We start from the raw sequence: 20,802 nt of genomic DNA on the forward strand, positions 1-20,802 counted from the left end.
TAAACAAACGGACAAAAATAATAATAAAAAGCTTGAGATATCAAATTTTATAAGAGATTTTCTTTATTCTTTATTTTCTCCTTGTCATCTTTATTGTTTCTATAGTTCTTTTTTTTTTTTTTTTTCGCAGGCACACACAAAAAATTTATTTACTATTGGGTTAAATTGAGTAATAATCATATGAAAAGTTTTATTTAAAAATCACTCACGTCTCTATAAACTCATGTTTTGTTTGGGTATTAATTGTGAACTGTGAAGCATTAATTTCAAAAGATATTCATTATGATGCATTTTAAAAATATCATCAATGCTTAAAATAATGCTATTTAAATAAATCCAATAAAATCGATTAACCTTTACCTTTTAAAAGTGCATATTTTTATTTATATGGTTTTTTAAAAATATGCATAAGTAGGCATAGAATTCGGGTGTCATAGCTGATAGTAATAGAGTAATTGATTGAAATGATGAAATATTGCTTTTATTCTTTTTTTTTTTTTTTTTTTTTTTAATATACACAAAGCCCTTTTAACATTTTGACAATTATCAAATTGATTTGCTGACCAACATTTAATGACAGAAAGGTAAATAAATAAATTTTGGGAAGAAAAAGAAAGCACCATTTCAGTTGTAGTAGACTTTCGTTTTGTATTACCTAAACGAATGCAATAAAACTAGCTCTCGAAGTTTGTGAATAAGAAATGTTAATTGGGTTATATTTGTCTATAAGTAAGGTAAGTTAAATTCAAAATTGGAAATCAAAGAAATACACAATCGAAGTATGGTTAATCTCTAACGTATACTCTAAATGCACTAAAGTCCCTATTGTAAATTAAATGCTAGGCATTTTGATCAAGTAAGCGAACGATCGAAGGAAAAAGGATAATCATACAAGCGTGCAAGTTCAAATGATGTCTAAGCTACGCTTAATTCTATTCATTTTTTAAATTTATTAAAATATTAGCTAAAGTTTTTCTACTAATTCATCTTACCCCTCTACACAACGCTTGGGTTAAACAGTTAAATCTTCGACAGGAAGCCTCGCTCATGAAAAGCACTTTCAACTTGAAATGTGGACATCCACGTGGGGATATCAATAATAAAAGTCAGTTTTAACAACATTCATTAATATTTTTCTATTACACAAGTAAATCGTAAGCACTCGCTTACTTGTAAAATTTTGAAACCAAACTTCTTTTTCCGTAGAGAAAAAGTTCTGCACGTTTCCTGAAACCATGAATGCAGCTATCCGTTCCCCTTCAAAATCATTATCGCTGTCGGGAATTTGTCAATATGCTGGTTAATAGATCCCCCTTCGTAGCCGGATATAAAAAGCGATTTGAACTCTTTCAATTTGGCAGCGTATTACCGGATTGAGGGATCCGAGGACTTAGCGAATTCATGTATATATAAAAGAAGGGTTCCTAGTCAAATTTTATTTTAGAAGTTAATGCAATTTCTTGTTATTTTCAGTATCATATAATAATAAAGCACCATTATATTCTCTAAACCAAAAATAAAGGATGCAAAACCATAGACATCGTTAAATTCCCTAAGGCATTTGTAGCTACTAGTTATACCGATGTTGAAGAACTTCATTAAGGACGCTAATAAGAGAACCTGACGTAATGTATCCTATTGTTATTTGCGGCATGTGAGCTCCAAGTTACCCAAAACCAAAGTATTTAGGCAAAGTTCAATATCTTCAAAATGAGTGAATCTCAAACAGAATCAACAACTGTAACATTAACAAATGGAATGGTTATACCAAGAATTGGTTTCGGAGCTTTCATGCTCAAGTACAACGAGTGTTACGGCCTTGTAACTCAGGCGTTGGATTCAGGGTATCGCCATATTGATACGGCTGCCGTGTATGGAAACGAAGACATATGTGGGAAGGCTATAGTAGACTGGTGCGAAAAGAATAATGTCAAAAGAACTGATATTTTCTTAACCTCAAAACTTGCAAACTGTAGTGACTATTACAGCACTCGCGCGGCTATCCGTAGTAGCCTTCATCATTTGGGTACCTATATTGACCTTTTCTTAATTCAGTCTCCTGCCGGAGGTAAGAAGTCGCGTATTGCTAGTTGGAAAGCTATGGAGGAGTTTGTTGACAGCGGTGATATCCGCTCTGTTGGTGTTTCCAACTACGGTGTGAAGCATTTACAGGAATTATACGCATCAAATCCCAAGTTTTATCCTTGCGTCAATCAAATTGAGCTTCATCCGTTTCTTTCCCAGGATGACATTGTTAAGTATTGCCAATCTCATGACATTGCCATAGAAGCGTATTCGCCTTTAACCCACGGTATCCGTCTAAATGATGAAAAGCTTGTCCCTATCGCTAAAAAACTTAACATTTCGGTTGCTCAACTGTTGATCCGATGGAGTTTGCAGAAGGGGTATATTCCCATCATTAAAAGCACCAAGAAAGAGCATATGCTTAGCGATTTGGATGTTTTCAACTTTACAATTCCAGATGATGTCGTGCAAGAGCTATCTAGTTTCGATGAGCATTGGCACGCTGGTACTACCTACGATCCTACTGTTTGCGATTAGTCTTTGTGTTATATGTTTCTCTACGTTTGTTCTTTTTGTAATGCATTAGCAGTATTATACTATGTTTCGCAAGTTTACCTTTGGGTTTTTTTTTTATTAATTAGTTCCTTTATCAGTGTGATGTGACGATGAGATTTAGTACCAAAGATTTTTTCCCTGCTTTATAATCATAATCTGGACTTTAATAGTTTTAATGATTACAATCATCTTGTTCCTTTTTGATTTTAATTCCCAATTCAATTGGTTTTTTTTAAAAAAATTAATTGAGTATCCCAACTTTTTCATATTATTTTTTATTAATTCTTTCTCTGATTATTGTTATCATAACTGTTAACACCTTTTTTGTTTATTCACCTACTGGACCGTGGTTCCTTAATTCTCAAAAAAATAATGAAAATACCTACTACCTGTTCCATGAATATCGCTACCGACGAACCGTTTGTCTAATTTGCAAAAAAGCTAATTTACTAATTCATTGTATGCTTTTAGCCAAAATAAATGATATAACATTTTATAACTATAATCTAACAAAAATGAAAACAGAAGAAGGGCGTATCGTATTCTCAGATAGAAAATCATACACAAACAACAGTCCTCTAATTCAAACCCACTTTGTGAATAGAAAGAAAACCCGATTATGCGTCTCCTTGTATTTCACAAAATAATGAAACGAAAATTAATGGCTCTTTTTTACTCGGAATTCACAATTATAAGGTGTTAAAAACTTAAACGCATACTACAAATTATTGAGCACATTACTACTCCAAAGGCTCCTCATCAACGAAATCATCCATAGGCGTTCGACTTGAATGCCCATGTTCGCTCGACAAGTTAGACTGAGATGCGGCATTAAAAGATTCATTTCTTAATGTAGCACCTTGATCGTTAGTAGTGCTAGTACTAGGATTGGCATGATTAGAGGGATTGTGCCCATTGGCTGAGTCAGTCGAAGTGTTATTTCGTTGCTGACTGTTTGGATCAACAGGAGCCCTGCAAATTGCACAGGTGCCATTGACTCTCAGCCAAGGTTTAATACAATTTTCGTGAAAATAATGCTTACATGGAAGCTGTATAACATCGTCATTTATCTTAAACATCTCCATACAAATAGTACACTCTCCTTCCTCATCTATCAATTCTTTTGGGGGTTTTTGCACCTTCATCTTCGCAATCACATCCTCTGGAGCAGGTGCTGGAGCGTTATGTCCTTGAGCTTGTTCCATTAACTGGGAAATGATATCATCTAGGCCACGAGCACCCCATGCATAGTCACCTGGATTTCCGGAAAGATTAAAAATATTGGAGAACATATTAGCAGGATTAAACGGCTCACCTTCACCTTGTTGAGCGCCAGGTTGGTTGAGCGAGCCAAAAATTCTTTCGAGAATAGAGCCCAGATCAGTGATAGGGATTGCACCGGCCTGAGCATTTTGAGGATTTTCAGTGGAGGTATTAACTTGATGTAAGGCACCATTGGGACCGACAGAAAAAACAAAACTTTGAGCAGAAAAAGGAAAACGAGGGTTTGTGTTTTGAGATTCGCCAGAAGTGGGTTGAGAAGGACGAGGAGGTGGTGGTGGTGGAGTGGACGAGGAAGAGAAAATTGGGGAGGTCGTTTGTTGAAATTCGGGTTGGGTAGATGCAGCATAGGAAGGAGGTTGATTCAAAGGTGTATTTACATATGCACCAGTCATATGTTCCGCAGGGTTTGGACTGCTAGGTCGATGTTCTTGACCTTGAGTTTGCGCCGAGGCAAATGGAGGATTGCTAGTTTCAGTGTTAGCATTTCTTGCTTGTTCAGAATTTGCTTCAGGCTGAGGAGCATTTCCACCCATTATATTTTGAAAAAAATTTCGAATTTGGGCTGCATTAACGATTCCAGGCATAACAAAAGGCGTGCCGCTGCCCGGTTGAGCTGCAGCCGCTCCAAAAAAGACATTGGGTAAACCTTGCTCAGTTGAAAATTGTCCCGTAGAAAACATTGTAGGATTAGGCTGGGCATTTGTAGCATTCGGATTCGGATTCGAATTTGTGTTAGGATTTGCAGTTCGGTTGGCATCAGTAGGATTTACATTAGGAACAACACCTTGGCCCAGTGACTGAAGGATATTTTGTAACATTGCATTTGGATCGTTAAATTCAGTCGCATTTACAAAATTCGCAGCTCTCGGGTCATCTTCGGGTGCCGTATTCGGCTCGACCTACACAAATGTTAACAACCAGATCAATACTTCAAATGTCTGTTAAGGTATGCAATAGCATGATTGTTGGTTATATTGTGCATAAAAGTGTCTCTTATACATAAATAATGAAAAAATAAATTACATCTAAACAGAGAAAGACCTCTAAATACTACATACCATCTCTACAAAATCACTATTACATCTTGGGCAATTCCCTGGCCTTTGAAATTCATTCGAGCAAGAATGACAGTACCAAATGACCGGTTGGGACTCCATTCTCTTGCTCAAACGACCGAGCTAATTCAGTTGACGGCTTCTTAATAAAAAGCTGGAAGGTAGTGGCGGGTGATCGTTCAAGTTTCGTAAAGAAGCTATGTTCTTCTATGGTATAGTACCACCATGCGTCGATAATCCAGGTTTATACACACTAGTGTTCCACCAAAACTACCATTTATTTTTAATTAATTTTAAAATCTTGAATAACTTTAGACGTTGATCAAGTATAATAAAAGCAATCTACAAATATTCCTATTTATGCATTGGATATCGGCTATATAAAGCTCAAAATTATAAGATAAATGTAATACACGCAATTAATCAAAATACAATGATATCCAAAAGTTTTGCTGCACTGTTTATAAAAATCCAGCCGGCTTTTGAATCATCTTGCTTTTTTATTTATTTACTTAACAGAATTTCCGAAAGGTAATTATTTGACATGGTAAAAGAGAGATGTGTTGGAAATTTCTAAAGATAGGAAGTAGTCATTTTAACATATCAGAAGTTAATATTTTTATGTATTTTATTTTATTTTTTTCTCAATGACATCTTTCATTATGGTTTTTCTGTATTTATTATATTTTTTTAATTTTAAATTTTTTTTTTTTTTTGTTCCCCATATTGGTATGCAGATAAAGGAAATTATTTCACACTTCATTTAAGCTGCTTTAAAACAGTCTAAATAACCCTGGCCATGTATTCCTAACATATCATAAGTAAGAATGTATATTAAGTATTTAACTAAATTTACTTCCTCTACTGATCTATTTAATTATACATATGATTCAAAGGTGCAAAATGCTTTAAAGCTACTGCTTCATTGACGAACAATTATATTCTACAGCAAATATGTGTAAAATGTATATATATCATCAGAAAGTATTTTGACATGTCTTACATTCTAATGAATTCGTTTGCAACTAAAGTCTATTTTCTCATCGGGATAAGGACATTCAGTCATTGCGAAACAAAAACCTGTAAAAAGTGAATAGAATATGACATAAATAATATTTATTTCTTTTCTAGTTGACATTAGGTTAAATTGCATCAAAGACTTAGATAGCCAACTTTACCGTAACTGTCAAGAAAATCCATTTTAGCTTATGTAGGAAATTGGTGAAATCCACCGCAATCAACATAAGATAAAAAAAAAAAATCTTTAAAAAAAATGCAAAAAATAAAATCCTTATTTCAGTCTGGTGTACCGCTCAACGGTTTTTTAGCTATTTTATTTCTACCTTTTTAGCTTTTGTTTACAATAGATAACGAAACCATTGAAATTTCATTAAATCTGACTAACGAATGAACATCTCGTCGTTAACAACATATAACATCTCATCGTTATTTATTTTTCAAATAGACAGTCACAAGCGTTCGAAACTTTTCATATGACACGAAATAGCAATTCGACACACTGCCAAAATGCCCTTCATCAAAGCAGTCAAGAGCAGCCCATACTTCTCACGTTACCAGACGAAATATCGTCGTCGTCGTGAGGGTAAAACCGATTATTACGCTCGTAAGCGTTTGATTGCCCAGGCCAAGAACAAGTACAATGCTCCCAAGTACCGTTTGGTCGTTCGTTTCTCCAACCGTTTCGTCACATGCCAAATAGTTTCTTCTAGAGTAAACGGTGACTATGTTCTTGCTCATGCTCACTCTTCTGAGCTCCCTCGCTACGGTATCAAATGGGGTTTGGCCAACTGGACTGCCGCCTACGCTACCGGTCTTTTGGTCGCTCGTCGTGCTCTTGCCAAGGTTGGCCTCGCTGACAAATATGAGGGTGTCACTGAACCCGAAGGTGAATTTGAGCTTACCGAGGCCATCGAGGATGGTCCTCGTCCTTTCAAGGTTTTCTTGGATGTTGGTTTGAAGCGTACTTCTACCGGTTCTCGTGTCTTTGGTGCCATGAAGGGTGCTTCTGATGGTGGATTGTTTATTCCCCACTCTCCCAACCGTTTCCCTGGTTTCGATATTGAAACCGAGGAGTTGGATGATGAGACTCTCCGCAAATATATCTATGGTGGCCATGTTGCTGAATACATGGAGATGCTTATTGATGATGATGAAGAGCGTTATCAAAAGCAATTCTCTGGTTTGATCGCTGATGGTATTGAGAGTGATCAACTTGAGGACATCTATGCTGAGGCCTATGCCAAGATCCGTGAGGATCCCTCTTTCCAAAAGTCTGGTAAGGATGCTGCTGCTTTCAAGGCTGAGTCACTCAAGCATACTCAAAGGAAACTCACTGCTGAAGAGCGCAAGGAACGTTTCAACGCCAAGGTTATCGAGGCTGGTCGTGCTTAAGTATATCTTAAACCATTTTAATAGTATGTCCTGTTCTTTTCCGAAATTTATAGATTTCAGTAGATTTGTAGCTCTGTACATGATTTTTAGATTTTATCACACGTTTTTGGTAGTTTTGCATGACGATAACTTTGTAAAATCAATTAGCTTGCAAATTAATTAGGTCAACAAGTTTTTGTCAATAGCTCTACATCGTATAAGGTATATCGTCTTTCCCAAAATAAGATTTTGCAAGTTCATATTGTTAGGAAATGGATTGTTTTCAAAGATGAAATATTATAATAATAATTGCAATATGCAGCAGTTAAACTGAAAGCTATATTGAATTCCGCATTTACATTCGTCGATGTTTTGACTGACTGAAACACTGAACAAGTACACCTACTTGACTACAATAATAAAGCCATTATCATAAAGCACTTATCAGAAGTTTTTTTTGGTTAACAAAATAGAGTACTATTTTATTGTTTGTGAGACAAAACTCAATTAATATTTTCTTGTCCGAAATCTGCATATTTTCCTTGCAACACCCTTGGCCACCTCAGTTAGTCAAAAGTAAATCTCTTCGACTATTCTTAAAAGTTAAAAAGAAAGGCAATTAAAAAAAAATAATTAAAGTTCAAATATAATCCGCATTTACTTCTTTGAAGTCATATGAACTTTCCCTAACTTCGTAAATATTAAAAATTCAATGGACAAACAAATTCCCAAATTTGAAATTACCAGATCATCACGTATGTTTGAATTATAAGATTAGCCATTTTAATATATTAGTCTTGGACCAGTGCAAGTCATTTTTGCCAGAATTGGAGAAAGCAAATCAAACGCTACTAGAACATCCGGATTCACAACAGGACGTTCAAAATTTGTCAGATGAGAGTAATTATATAGAAATGGTAAGTTTCAGGAAAAAGATGAATTATGTGACTAAAAAAATTTCAGGATTTAGCGTTAGGTGTGCTCGAAAAACAACCAGAGAACTCCATATCAGAAGATACGGAAAGCGAAATTCAGGCAAATGAAAACCAGGGAACATTGGAGCATTTAATGAATCTTTACAATTCAAGGGATCGGGAGAAGGGAAACGAAGTGACACTAACAGACTTTCTGCACGAAAAATTAAGTCGTGCGGCACAAGCGGACTTAGAACATGAAGAATCCGCGAGCATTGATCAAGATGAAATGGTTGCAATAGAAACAAGAAAAACAAAGAAATAAAAACGACTAAAGGAAAATTTTTGTATCTAATGAAAATTCGTTATATTCTAGGAAAACTAATGAATCAATTTTTAAGTGTAATATACTAATTTTGGTTCCACATCAATGTACGTTTTATGCTTTCAAACCAGTCCGCGTCTTCTTCTGTCGAATGAACTGTAGGAAATGGATACCGCGAAATGCGGACAGTCAAATAATCGCCTGGTAGCAGTTCAGTTCGATTCCTGCCATCGAAGGAAATCCTAAGAAAATGTTAGATAAAAAAACATATTTTATAGAAAACATCTGAAGCGGAGCACTATTTCATTAACTTACCAACTACTTTGTTGGGCATCCTGAGGAATTACAACGTGAAGAGCCATAGAATCTGGTACGTGAATGGGTCGTAAACTAAGGGAGTGTGCACATATAGGACTAACAATCATAACGGAAATATCTGGATGACATAAGGAACCACCAGCGGCAAGCTAGTATATAGTTAGTACAATATAAAAAATTTAATGGAATTGTGGCTTACTGAATAGGCCGTGGAACCAGTAGGAGTAGAAATACATAAACCATCTGCTTTGACGGTAGTGAGATATTTGGAATCTACGTAAAGCATAATGTCACTCATAGCAGTGTTGGGACCCCTATCGATGACAACTTCATTGAGCACGACTAAGGAATCAGTAAATGTGTGTGTTTCCGTGTCTGTGGCATGAAGTGACTGAGACAAGTGCTCATCGATATTGATCCATTGTGTACGATTCTTTTTCTTCATTACACGGCACTCAAATCGTGTACGAAGGTGGACGTACATTTCATTACAAATCTCCAAGATGGAAGTCTTGTACTTTTTGACATCGAAATGAGTAAGAAAACCCAATGTACCCATTGCAAAAGGCATGATTGGCGGTACAGTTCGTTGAAATAGTCGACTAGTATACAAAACAGTTCCGTCGCCGCCCAGTGTCAATACAAGATCAAAAAGCTGAGAATGCTTGGTACATAGCAGTGTTGTCCAATACTGAATCTTTTCAGTTTTTTCAAAGAGGTCCTCCATACTTTTTTGGATAAAAACGGTTATGTTATCTAAAGAAATTAACCAATATACAAACTCTTTGAGTTTTTCTTCTACTTCTTCGTCTCCAGGCTTGGAAACGAGCAAAATCGAAGTGATGTTGGGCTTGATGGGAGTTACATCTAATCGTCGTATTAGCAAATATCCGGGAATGTCAATATCAATGTTTGCTTACGAAGTTTTTTATTAATTGTACGAGTTTCCCAAACTACGTCTCGTAAAGCCTCCTGCTCGTTGATCGGTGCCTTCCTGTGCATCACCATGCAATCTGAAACGTATGGATACAACTGTGCATGAACGGAGCAATATGGAAAGCTTCCGTGATAATCATTTTCCGTTGTGGGATTTGTTGGTAAGCATGAATCATCGAATTCCGCCATGAATGCAAAAACTGCTGGGTCGCCAACAAAAAGTATCTAAATGTTTAATTGAATTGAATCACACCCCAACAAATAAATATTATTCTTTTTCAAATTAATAAAATAAAGCCAAAATATATGTGTAAGCTCTGTAAAAAGCTAAAATGGCTGCTGCCAGTATGTGTATGTATATATACTCTTTCTATATAGAGACTTAAGGTCTTACGGAAAGTGGTGGATGCGTACGTATGATAATAATGCGTAAATTATTTCGGTAAATACTTAGTTTGAGAAAATAAGACAATGATTATCAGTGTTTTATACGTAAGAATAGTCTATTTAATTAAAGTATAAGATCAACACTGACTACAATCTCCTTTTAATGTTTGAGGGGCTGACGACCCTCCTAATCTGCTTAGTAAAGCAGTTTTGAGTAATAAAAAAGAGAATTTATGTCAAGCAAGAACAAACCAGTTTAATGGATTAGGATATAAGAGTGCTCGATGGCAAAACATTTATCGAAAAAATTATGTAGGAATCCAAAAAACCTGCAAATCCAGCGTCCTCCAGCTCAGATCAGCGCTAAAATATGTAAAGTTTTTGAAAAATGAAATGTTGTCATCCACTGAAACACTTTCTAATTGATCTTTGGTACTTTAAATCAAAACCAAAGACAACGTTAAAAAATATACAATGTAACCAAGGATGAAAAGAAAAAAGTTTGAAGTTGAAGGTTTAAATGGACAAGATGAGGTTTGAAGTTATAAGTTAAAGTAGACAGCTTCATGTTCGAATAGTCTAGATATACATTTGCAGAGATAAGCTTAAACAGATCTGAAAAAATTTGTCCCGAGTAGATGCGTTTGAATACATATTTGATGTGTTTGAACGAAATATAAGAATAGTTCTCAATTAAATAAAATATTAATGATATACGTTTAAACGGTTTGAGAGCCAAATGATCTGTTTCAGAACTCTTCGTTCATCTTATCGAATGCAGAAAAGCTAAATGAAAACGACTGCGTCACGTTTAACCATTTTTTTTAAAAGTGAGAAACTTTTTAAATTAAACTGTGAAAGGGAAATTTCGCTTAATAAACTAAAAGTTATCAACGATTATACAAAGAGTTTTTTTCCAATACCAAAGTACTTTCATTAACTGTACTAAGTCGTGATTCTAATTTACTCCTGAGAGCGAACCTTAGCACCGGCATTGGTGACCTTTACACCGAGAGCACGAGCCTTTTCAACAATTTCAACACGCTTACGAGCAGAGACGTTACCAGCAATCTCAGCAGCATAAGTCTTGTTATGCATCAACAAGAGCTCAACATCTGAAACGTTACGGACTAGGAAAGCCTTCAATCCATTAGGCATGCAGTATCTGGTCTTCTTGTTATTTCCATAACCAATCTTGGGCATGGAAATGGTGCCACGGAAACGACGACGAACACAACTATCAATACCTCTGGGCTTTCTCCATGATTCTCCAACACGCTTGAAGCGGTCAGACTGATGGCGCTTGAAGGGCTTGGTGCGCTTCTTGATGATATTGACAGCAGCCATTTCTGTTGTGTGGGTGGAAAAGTTAGCACTTGTGTTGTGAGTGTGTTTTGGAACGAACGTGACTGCTTTTTATGGGGATGGTAGCTGAGTTTTCATTTTTTGCGCTATAGTTCCCAGATTTGACATGTTGAAAAAGAAGTTAATAATATCTCTATTTAAATGATCAATAACATTATAAAACTAATCATTCTTCATTTTCATTTCTGTAATATCCCGTATTTAGCTTTGCATATCAAACTGATTGCTTTTCTTCAATGTTTCCTCCGTAACGCGAAATTGTTTCACTACCTTTAAATACCGAGCTTTTTGTAAGATACGCAAAACATACTTAACAAATTGAAAAATAACGCACACATCCCTCTACTTTGATAATAAACTTAAAAATGTATGCGCTACATATCGATATAATATTTAACGGTTTCCTCAAGCGACTTCAATTTCCGATCCACGTGGCCGTTAATCCCTAAACTTGTTTAGTCAAGCGACTACCGCTCTCGCTGATCACTGACATAGCGTGTACCTTCCCGCCTCTTCCCGCTCAGTTGGATTTCTTCGTTACACCAGCTTTATTTTACACAGTTTCCTTTCTCCTCCCTCCTCTCCGTTTCTGCAATTTCCTTACCTTTTCATTAAAGGAAAAACGACAAACTTATAGTAATCTCTATGTGTTTACATACTTGATGAACCCGTTGTTTCCTTTTTCCTTGCTTAATCCATCAACGATGTGGTCGTCCTCGCAAAACACTTCATTCGTTTGGGTGGTGATAGCGACAGGTTTCCTTTTTCATTTGGTTCTTTTTGTACTGTCATACGTGCTGGGATGGCCCTTTACAAATTTTGGATTCTTCTCCGTGTATGGCCTACGACACACGTTCCGTAATGGAGACTCGGTTTTCATCTCGTATGTGGCACTTCGTCTGCATCGTCCTTCTACTTCCAAGCCCTATTTACTGCGCATTGTAACCAAAGGCTTGATTTATACTCCATCACTTTCCAGTGCTAATGATGCACAATCGGCTGGTAAGAATGAGAACCAAAGATCTCGATTGGTGTTTAAAGCAAAGCGTGAGGAAGAAAAAACGGAGGAGAAATTTTGTCATGCCGTTTACATGTCTAACTTACTTCGCAATGTGGAGCAAAAATGGATTCAGTTTCTTCACAAATCTTGGATGAAATGGCTTCACATTAGTATCCAAGAATCTCAATTGACATTTCCCTCTGTAGGAACATTCGAGTTGGGCAGTCTTTCGATGGAAATGCGTCCTGAAACCAATAATGTCGTTGGATATGAAAATCCGTCTGATCCCGAACTTGTATCCTCCTGCGTAATTTGTAGCATTCGCTTGGCAAACCTGGTTTACATTGACCGCCGGCAGAGCAGTCAACAGATTACCGATTATTTGGACTTAAGCTTACAAACCTATTACTCTTTAGATAAATCAAACGTTCCTGACACGATTCTGCGTCTTCGTTCTTCCATCAAAGTGGGTGTGTTATATATAGATCTAGATACTCCACTTTTTGAGCATTTGTTAAATTCAAATTCTTCCGGAGGAAATCATTCTTCCTCCTCCTCCTCCTCTGGAAAAGTTCATGTGATGAAGGATAATGTTGAAGCGGCCTTATTAAAGTTACAGGAAGCTCAAATCCAGATCGGTACATTGAAGCTTTGGAAGAGAAATGTAACGGGATGTGGAGCCACCTATATCTTAAATGGTAGTGATTTTGGACTGAATTTGATTTTACTGAACAAAAAGAATCCTTCCCACAGAATGTTTTTCCCCGTAGAGGCATGTGTTCATCAAATTTTAGCCTCTGCTTTGTCTTTCAACGTCGAAAGTATCACTCCTGGCCATTCACCACACGTGCTCCTTAATATTCCTTTGGTAACTATAACGTGTCTGACTTCAGCATTGGCCGAGTACGCTCGTGATGCTAGTGATCTTCATCAACTTCAAAATAGTATTTTACGAGTAAACAGTACATTGACCTCTCCATCATTGGATCTTCGCCTAGAGTTGCTACACGATGTTTTGTCTTGTTTCCCAAAAAAACACGATTCGACTTCAAGAAAGAAGCCAAAGTTTCCTTATCAATACTTCCCTTACATGAAATTTTCTGTATCTTTGTACGAACCTGCTTTGCGTTTTTTGATTGCATCAAAGTCCGATTCCGACTTTCCTGGAATGCTAGTTGCTAATCTTTCTTCTATGTTTTTGGACATCAAGTATTCTCCATCCTCTGAGCATATATTTGAAATTGAGTCTTCTCTACGCTTAAGCTCTAACAAAGTTTTTTACCATAATCCGAAAAACAAAAAATGGCTAATCAACACATCCGACCTCATTACCTTCTCATTAGGTTATATTTGTAATAACGATCACGGATCGTTAAATATGTTTTTTCGTGATTTTCAAATACGAATTGAAGAAGAAGAGGTCATTAACTCGTTGAAAAAGTTTATTATTCTCACAAAGATCAAATCTGAACAAGTCGGCCCTCGCAAGCCACGTACCAAATTAGTGGAACCGCTTCTTTTTAGAATACCCAAATGGTTAAAGCATATTCAACTTGAGGTTCACTCACTGCTCCTAGTAATTACCGCTATTCGCCCTGAAATTTCACCTGAACCTCGTGGTATTAATTGTTCTATTGACAAAATACATAGTCTATATTTGAATGATAAAAAAAGTCGTTCACAGGGTATGCGCAAATTTGATTTGAATCTTGAGTTACTCATGATTAAATCAATTATATTTAAAAATGGGAAAAGTTTAAATAGCCATTTATTCTTGCAAATCCCCAACATTAACTTTATCGTGTCCACAATCCTTCGTGATAATACAGCCATTTCGCGATTTACTACAGAGATTAATTTTCTTAGGTGTTTTGCATCGTTGTTGCATAATTGCTGTATTTTTTATGCTTATCGTGCTTGCAGTTCTCTATTTGGGGAAAATAAATCTCACAAGCGTATAGAGAAGACCAACACTTCTCCTCAGGAACCGGGTGTGGTCCCAGAAGGATGGAATTTTGATTTTCGATTAAAAAATGCTCGCGTTAGTATTTTTTTAGATGACGACGTTTCTTTATTACTCGATTGCGGTGGGTTCACCACTTTGAAGAAAACGGAGAAAAAATATGCTGAAATGCATGCAAAGTTCATACAAATTCATACAAAAAACTCTGACGTCCCGACGCTGTGGGATCGGTTCCTTGCACTTGGCAACGTTCGATATCAATTGAAGGACTTATCTGATCTTGAAAAGCTACATCAAGTAACCTGCAGTTATATCTCTATCCGGATTCCTCATAAGTTTATCCCTTTCATATTAATTGAAAGTGCCATTAACACTGTTAAAGCAGCGATTAGAGTATCTGCAGAGCCCTTGACTATTGATCAACAGCATGATTTGGCAGAGGAAATCAAACAACCAAGAGTAGTCCCTCACATCCAAATCAAGTCGACAAAATTTAAGTTTGAAGTTGACGATGATCCGTTCGAATGTCGGTTAGGAATGAATTACCGCATTGGTTTAACAGAACAACAGATGCGTATAGACCGGTGGAACATCTTTGAAGAGCGAGCAAATTTACTTCGTAAAGCTAAAGATCCGTCTCCTAAATCTGCATCTGAATCGTCTTCATTTTACCAAAACGGTTCTGATATAGATGATAATGATAGCAACTCGAGTAATACATCAAATCATACGACAGAAAATGCAAATGCACAACAAAGAAAGCTTGAAGATTTAAATCGAAGCTTCGAAGACTTTTTGGGCAGCCGTCCTACAAATAATTCTTCGTTCCTAAAAAACGTTTCGGTAGATGAAGATACAGCTCGGGAGAAATTAATGGAGTATGACTCCTTATCATGGATCTCAAACATAAAACGGATTAGGGAGTTTAGATATCATCGTCTTCGTATTCGTCGAATGACTGCTTGGCCAGAATCCGATGCTTTGGATAAGCACATTTTGTTCAAAGAAAATATTATTCCAATTCCTATTCGCCCACCTTTAGTTGACATTTCACTTTTGAATTTTGATTTTACATTAGACAAGCCATCTTTTCCATTGGAAGAACTCCCCAAATTTTTGAATACGGTTGGCAGAGGCCAGCCACTTGACTATGGTTATTCGATTTATTTCCCTATGTACATCGATTGGAAAATGGATGAAGCTAAATTCTTGATTAGAGACTATCCACTGCCTTTGGTATATATTCCAAAGTTGGGACGTGGACAGGATAAGCGTATATCTTCTTGGCACTTAAAAAGTAATATGGTCATTACGGAACAGCAGGCTACTTTGGCTGCCATACGTGATGTCAGTGTAAAGGTAATCCCAGCAGACTTAACAAAAGAGGGTATTCCATACGTTGTTAATGTTACACGTACCGTATCTCCAATCAAAACTTTTTCTAAAACTGAAATTGATGTTAATTCTTCCCTCCCAACTTTTCTGCTTTGGTGTAATTCATATCAACCAGCTTTATCTGATATGACACGAATTATGGATACATTCACAAAAATGCCGATTGATCCTTCAGAGAAGTTGGGTTTTTGGGATAAAATCAGACTTGTCGCTCATTCTCAGATACGTCTACGTTGGCTTGAAGACGGTGATGTTTTTCTTTCTTTAAAAGGTTCACGAGATCCTTATGTTATTCTAGGTGAAGGTGCAGGTTTCCAATTTTGTTGGTCGGGAAATGTTTCCTGGGACATTGGTTGTGATGAGAATCCTGCTAATTTTATGATAGTTGACAGTGATAAATTCTATTTGACCATTCCTGATTTTCCCCGCCAAATAAACGGTATTCTAGAGGGAAAACCTCTTCCTACAAAGTCTACAAAGCGTTCATATACCACTTTTGGTGTGCTTAAAGATTTACGTTGTCGAAAAGTGATTGCCAAACTCGTAGGTAAAGTACGTTGGAGAGCTGGGTTTGTACCCGAAAGGCATTGTGACGAAGATTGTACTGTTTGCAATAGAAAGAAAGCTTGCCGGTTGTGGAATTTCAAACCACACTGGCAAGTAATCACTAGAATCCCTCAATATTGTCATGATACTCATTATGGTGTATATGATGCCTATCGTGATTTTCGGAGCCATTATATACATTGCTCACTTGCTTTAGAGTCTCCAAGATACCTAGATGATGCGAATGCTTTTGAAAATGTGAATTCTTATAACACTATTCATCTAACACCGCTTGTGTTTTCCCACTTTAGTTCTTGGTGGAATTTATTTTCGAACAACATGTCTTATCCATTACGCAGTGGTAATCTTTTTCCTACTTTAGATTCATCCCCTAACAAAAAGTTTGGCCGACATTTGGCTACTTTTAAATATGCGCTAGAGCTTACGCCTCTTTTTATTAGCCATATGTACAACTACAAAACCAACAAAAATTGGCAGGATAGAACTGCGAGCGCTACTGGTTTGAAAGCTAGAGTTGATAACTTCACAATTGATTTACATCAGCGTTCTGAAAAGCATGAAGTAAAAAACAAAGCAAATTTAGGAAGAAAGCACCAAGAAGCCACATCAATGAAAGTTCATCTTGCTGAAATTGATTTCAAGACTATCGACTTAAGAGCAATTTCTGCTTCTTTTGATGAAGGGGCCCTTGATAATTCAGACTCTATACCAGCTAACGTGCTGGATGAGGAGGAAAAAGAATGTTTTTCTTTCAAAAATGTAGATGGTCCTGCTAATTGGGTCGATATTGATGACTATCACGAAGCAGATTGGCTTTTACCTCAGCAGAATGAGAAATGCTCCATCTATCCTCTAGCGTTTTCTCCAAGATTTACTTATTATCGTCATACCAAATGCCACCGTCGAAATGAAAAAAACGAAAAGGAGATAATTCCTGATACGTGCAGATTTGGAGATGAATTTACTCATCGATGTTTAATGCCAAGTAGGGAAAATCCGAAGGCGGTCCAATATGAACTTCTTCAAAAACGCCGAAAAGAACTTGAAGAATTCATGAGTTCTGAGCAAGAGCGAATTGGTTTTCTTAAATCTCAGTTGGAATCCAATAACGATTCCGAGGAGGTCAGACAAGAATACGAAGAACTTACTAAAAGGATAGTAACTTTATCTGATCACTATCGCTTATTGGAGTATCTACTTAAAGATGAAAGTAGTTGTAGTCAAGCGTCACAATGTTCGGAAAATGGGCAAGTGGATCTTTCTTATGCGTCATTATCGGAATCCGTTCATGCCTTCAACAATAGATTTGTTGCTCATAATGTCCAAGTTAAATGGAACAATTTCATTCGAAATGCCGTTATGTCTTATGTTCATGAAGTTGAACGTGTAAGAGGATTTGCTTATTACATGTCACAGAAGGCCATCGTTTTTTTGCGTGATTTAGAAAAACGTACTGAGTCTGCTAATGATGACTTTTTTGGAAATTACACCGAGGATGATGAGGACCGAGAAAATGCTAGACATTTGTTAAAGTTTTTACTTGAAGACTCTAAGAAGAGGTTTTGGGTAAAGACTTCTGACGCTGATCGTGAACATGGTAGTGAAGAAGGTAACACAAACTCCATCAGTAATAATGAGTATGATATTATTCAAAGTTATGTTTTCCGATTTATTTCCCCTCAAATTCAATTACAGTGTAGCTCCAATCCGGAGAAAGCTGTAATAATATCAATCCAAAGCTTACAAATTAAAATTCTAAGCGTCGTTGACCCAATTTTTCCTGATAATGATATCAATTATCTTATAGAGAGAAGATTCTTATGTAAAGTGAATGAGTCCCAGTTTTTTATTTCTAAAAAATCCGACTTCGAAGTTGTTAATGCTTCAAGTCTTGTTTTGAATGAATACGGATGTGAACATAATACAGTTTGGCCTCCTTGGGTTCCATTTGAAACCACATTTGATTTCGTGCTTACTCCTGCTGCTTTCTCTCGTTTTTTGCATCGGGTATCCTTTTCGGTAATTTACACAAAACACAATGATTTACGTTTACAAGAAACGGTTCATTCGACTAGAGCCTTTTTTGAGGATTTAGATACTCACGCTGATACGTTAACCTTTGATTTTCCTCGGGTTGTCTTTTCTACTGACTCGTCTCAGTATTATGATATTTTTACAATTATAACTGATTTGTTGCTGTATAAAGAACCAGCCCAAAAACAACGTAATCAACGTTTAGAGGAAATTATGCTTGCTGCTGATTTTAGTGACCTGACAGGTACTTCGGAGGTAGTTAGAGCTTTACAAGCAAGAGTTCATCGTCTGTTGGATCTAAAGCTACAGCACCAACTATATGACGTGACGTTTGGTATATATGCTCATATCGCACAGCAGTTGTTTTTGCAAAATGAATTACACCGTTGTGGAGAGGAGTTGTATTATTTAATTGAGTCGATAGCCGCTGTTCAGAACCGTGGAATACATCAAAATAAAGTTAGGTCTAACTTGAGTTGGTTTTTGATGGCAAAAGAGGTTGTATGGCACCTTTTAGAAGACAATAAAAAACCATTTCTCGATGTCCGTTTGCAAAATGCCACTTTTCGGCGTATTGAAAATTCGGACGCATCTAATTTTAATACACTTGAGATAGAGTTTATGAAAGGTTCTAATCTGGCGCCAGGCTGCCAATTTGAGAACATAATTTGTCCATACTTTAATCATGAATTCTCTAACGAGCAACTGCTTCAACAGAAATTTATACGCATTCACTGGGAAGTACTAGAGGCGGTCGCAGGTATTCAAGTGATTCAGCATTTTGAAATTAATTTGTTTCCATTGAGTTTGCAAATTGAACAGGAATTGGCTACTAAGCTCTTTGCATATGCGTTTCCAAATCGCAACGAATCCGATGGATTTCCACATATATATTCTCGTAATCATGACAAAAGGAAGGAAAATGGATCCCAAGGTGAAGCGGATAATTCAAATTACTCTGGTTCATTAATGCGGCGTCGCACAAATGACCAAGAAGAAGACGCTTTAGCTACTCCTAGTTCATCAAGGCGGGATAGTCGCTCGAAACGAGCATCGTTAATTGACTTTACTATTGACAAATGCCTTGACGTAGACGATGAAGGCAGAATGGAACTTCAGTCAATGTTAGACCGCGCTGGCTCAAATATGCTTATCACGTACTTCAAGATTCCAAGCGTCGTCCTTCGTTTGAGTTATCGTGGAACGGGAGGCTTAGGTTTGGAAAATATTACTGGATTTGTGTTTACCGTCCCCACTATGGAATATCGAAATGAAGTATGCTCTTACTTGGACTTGGCTATGAAGTTGAAGCACGATCTTATACGAACAGTAGTTTCCCATACTGGAAAGCTACTTGTTGAGAAAGTAAAAGGCAATTATCATCTTAAGGAACATGAACGTGAGGTTTCTTCAGAACTCTTAAACCTTCAACAACTCTCAGCCGAACATAATCGACATGCAGATTTAGAAAGCATGGTTATGGCTCGAGATGATTACATAAATGTGCAGCAACCTTTGGCCGAGGAGAATCAGGAAGAAGGTTCACCGGCGTCTGCGATAAGCAGAAACCACAGCACTCGTTCATCATTGAATTCACCGCGTCAGTTTTGGGCTTATCATGGATCGAGAAGTAAAAAAATCGCCGATATTGTCAAAAGACATATACCTCCAACAATTAATGGAAAGAGAAGCAAAAATAAGGGCAATGAAGGATCGAATGCTAGGGTCGATTTTTACAACGATGAACGTTATGATCCCGTCAAACGTGAATTGATTCTTGGAGCTTCTAATCGCCGAAAATAGTTTTTTTCTTTTAATTTTACTTAGCACTAATGAGTCCATTTTCGGTTTAATCTAACTCATTTTGTTAATCTTCATTTATCTTTTCTATGAATCGACAATGACAGTATGGGCTGTCGTAACGAATGCTTTGATATCTAAGCATCCATAATAACAGAAAAAAAGTGGAGATTACGTATTTATATTTTATTTATTATCTATTTATAGGCAGTTTATAATTATTTTTCTTACTGTATTTACCAAATTGTAAAGTAATATTTTTGGTTTTGGTGATTGTATAATTTAAACAGTATCGTCTACAAATAACCTCATTGACTATGATAATTTTTGAAAATCCGTCAACTGAATGTATGTCTTATAGTGGTGGTAAACAAATGTGAATCCCAATACAGAGCAGACTGTAATACGTTATGAAACAATAAAAAGAGCTTGAACCTATAATAAATTTTATTCTTGGCTAAATTATGAATTAAAATGAATGTTTGGCT

The 20,802-nt window shown here is 36.6% G+C and overlaps 7 protein-coding genes and 12 long non-coding RNA genes across 19 annotated transcripts; 8 read left to right on the forward strand and 11 right to left on the reverse strand.

Moving 5' to 3' along the window:
• Positions 1-732: 732 nt before the first annotated feature.
• On the forward strand, positions 733-1,061 carry SPOM_SPNCRNA.3520. The gene has a single exon (NR_192885.1). It is a non-coding gene; the product is annotated as a non-coding RNA (long non-coding RNA).
• SPOM_SPNCRNA.907 lies at positions 1,034-1,425 on the reverse strand. Its single transcript, NR_151294.1, has one exon. It is a non-coding gene; the product is annotated as a non-coding RNA (long non-coding RNA).
• A 17-nt stretch (positions 1,426-1,442) lies between these two features.
• SPOM_SPAP32A8.02 (xylose and arabinose reductase) lies at positions 1,443-5,276 on the forward strand. Its single transcript, NM_001019602.3, has one exon. The coding sequence runs from the start codon at positions 1,711-1,713 to the stop codon at positions 2,560-2,562; it is 852 nt and encodes a 283-aa protein (NP_594178.1). The 5' UTR covers positions 1,443-1,710; the 3' UTR covers positions 2,563-5,276.
• bop1 (ubiquitin-protein ligase E3) lies at positions 3,041-5,100 on the reverse strand. The gene is made up of 2 exons (NM_001019603.3): positions 4,923-5,100; positions 3,041-4,763 (listed from the first exon to the last, which is right to left on the reverse strand). The coding sequence occupies exons 1-2, from the start codon at positions 5,019-5,021 to the stop codon at positions 3,321-3,323; spliced, it is 1,542 nt and encodes a 513-aa protein (NP_594179.1). The 5' UTR covers positions 5,022-5,100; the 3' UTR covers positions 3,041-3,320.
• A 414-nt stretch (positions 5,277-5,690) lies between the features above and the next one.
• On the forward strand, positions 5,691-6,145 carry SPOM_SPNCRNA.3521. Its single transcript, NR_192886.1, has one exon. It is a non-coding gene; the product is annotated as a non-coding RNA (long non-coding RNA).
• A 202-nt stretch (positions 6,146-6,347) lies between these two features.
• SPOM_SPNCRNA.3522 lies at positions 6,348-6,993 on the reverse strand. Its single transcript, NR_192887.1, has one exon. It is a non-coding gene; the product is annotated as a non-coding RNA (long non-coding RNA).
• rpl501 (60S ribosomal protein uL18) lies at positions 6,441-7,377 on the forward strand. The gene has a single exon (NM_001019604.3). It carries the CDS (start codon positions 6,447-6,449, stop codon positions 7,329-7,331), a length of 885 nt encoding a protein of 294 aa, NP_594180.1. The 5' UTR covers positions 6,441-6,446; the 3' UTR covers positions 7,332-7,377.
• SPOM_SPNCRNA.3523 lies at positions 7,283-7,592 on the reverse strand. Its single transcript, NR_192888.1, has one exon. It is a non-coding gene; the product is annotated as a non-coding RNA (long non-coding RNA).
• A 172-nt stretch (positions 7,593-7,764) lies between these two features.
• SPOM_SPAC3H5.11 (NAD/NADH kinase) lies at positions 7,765-10,177 on the reverse strand. The gene is made up of 4 exons (NM_001019605.3): positions 9,788-10,177; positions 9,067-9,734; positions 8,865-9,016; positions 7,765-8,791 (listed from the first exon to the last, which is right to left on the reverse strand). The coding sequence occupies exons 1-4, from the start codon at positions 9,990-9,992 to the stop codon at positions 8,635-8,637; spliced, it is 1,182 nt and encodes a 393-aa protein (NP_594181.1). The 5' UTR covers positions 9,993-10,177; the 3' UTR covers positions 7,765-8,634.
• On the forward strand, positions 8,023-8,549 carry new4 (the record flags this gene model as incomplete). Its single annotated transcript, NM_001356114.1, has 3 exons — positions 8,023-8,065; positions 8,106-8,227; positions 8,274-8,549. 3 exons carry the CDS (start codon positions 8,023-8,025, stop codon positions 8,547-8,549), a joined length of 441 nt encoding a protein of 146 aa, NP_001343118.1.
• SPOM_SPNCRNA.3524 lies at positions 9,643-10,021 on the forward strand. Its single transcript, NR_192889.1, has one exon. It is a non-coding gene; the product is annotated as a non-coding RNA (long non-coding RNA).
• Positions 10,178-10,903: 726 nt separating the features above from the next.
• On the reverse strand, positions 10,904-11,552 carry rpl3202 (60S ribosomal protein eL32). The gene has a single exon (NM_001019606.3). It carries the CDS (start codon positions 11,535-11,537, stop codon positions 11,154-11,156), a length of 384 nt encoding a protein of 127 aa, NP_594182.1. The 5' UTR covers positions 11,538-11,552; the 3' UTR covers positions 10,904-11,153.
• Positions 11,272-11,782, forward strand: SPOM_SPNCRNA.3525. The gene has a single exon (NR_192890.1). It is a non-coding gene; the product is annotated as a non-coding RNA (long non-coding RNA).
• A 68-nt stretch (positions 11,783-11,850) lies between these two features.
• On the reverse strand, positions 11,851-13,045 carry SPOM_SPNCRNA.3526. The gene has a single exon (NR_192891.1). It is a non-coding gene; the product is annotated as a non-coding RNA (long non-coding RNA).
• Positions 12,095-20,558, forward strand: hob2. The gene has a single exon (NM_001019607.3). It carries the CDS (start codon positions 12,218-12,220, stop codon positions 20,315-20,317), a length of 8,100 nt encoding a protein of 2,699 aa, NP_594183.2. The 5' UTR covers positions 12,095-12,217; the 3' UTR covers positions 20,318-20,558.
• SPOM_SPNCRNA.3527 lies at positions 14,321-14,623 on the reverse strand. Its single transcript, NR_192892.1, has one exon. It is a non-coding gene; the product is annotated as a non-coding RNA (long non-coding RNA).
• Positions 14,802-15,704, reverse strand: SPOM_SPNCRNA.3528. The gene has a single exon (NR_192893.1). It is a non-coding gene; the product is annotated as a non-coding RNA (long non-coding RNA).
• SPOM_SPNCRNA.3529 lies at positions 15,908-16,416 on the reverse strand. Its single transcript, NR_192894.1, has one exon. It is a non-coding gene; the product is annotated as a non-coding RNA (long non-coding RNA).
• On the reverse strand, positions 16,659-20,361 carry SPOM_SPNCRNA.3530. The gene has a single exon (NR_192895.1). It is a non-coding gene; the product is annotated as a non-coding RNA (long non-coding RNA).
• Positions 20,559-20,802: the final 244 nt, after the last annotated feature.

Source organism: Schizosaccharomyces pombe, assembly GCF_000002945.2.
Source record: "Schizosaccharomyces pombe strain 972h- genome assembly, chromosome: I".
Classification (NCBI taxonomy): domain Eukaryota; kingdom Fungi; phylum Ascomycota; class Schizosaccharomycetes; order Schizosaccharomycetales; family Schizosaccharomycetaceae; genus Schizosaccharomyces; species Schizosaccharomyces pombe.

Excerpts from the sequence above, each read along its gene's own strand:
- SPOM_SPAP32A8.02 (NM_001019602.3), top strand. The coding sequence starts at position 1,711 with ATGAGTGAATCTCAAACAGAATCAACAACTGTAACATTAACAAATGGA.
- bop1 (NM_001019603.3), bottom strand. The coding sequence starts at position 5,021 with ATGGAGTCCCAACCGGTCATTTGGTACTGTCATTCTTGCTCGAATGAA. Across the intron at positions 4,764-4,922 it reads ATAGTGATTTTGTAGAGATG|GTCGAGCCGAATACGGCACC; the intron begins GTATGTAGTATT and ends ACATTTGTGTAG.
- rpl501 (NM_001019604.3), top strand. The coding sequence starts at position 6,447 with ATGCCCTTCATCAAAGCAGTCAAGAGCAGCCCATACTTCTCACGTTAC.
- SPOM_SPAC3H5.11 (NM_001019605.3), bottom strand. The coding sequence starts at position 9,992 with ATGGCGGAATTCGATGATTCATGCTTACCAACAAATCCCACAACGGAA. Across the intron at positions 9,735-9,787 it reads TACAATTAATAAAAAACTTC|ATGTAACTCCCATCAAGCCC; the intron begins GTAAGCAAACAT and ends TACGACGATTAG. Across the intron at positions 9,017-9,066 it reads CTGGTTCCACGGCCTATTCA|CTTGCCGCTGGTGGTTCCTT; the intron begins GTAAGCCACAAT and ends ACTATATACTAG.
- rpl3202 (NM_001019606.3), bottom strand. The coding sequence starts at position 11,537 with ATGGCTGCTGTCAATATCATCAAGAAGCGCACCAAGCCCTTCAAGCGC.
- hob2 (NM_001019607.3), top strand. The coding sequence starts at position 12,218 with ATGAACCCGTTGTTTCCTTTTTCCTTGCTTAATCCATCAACGATGTGG.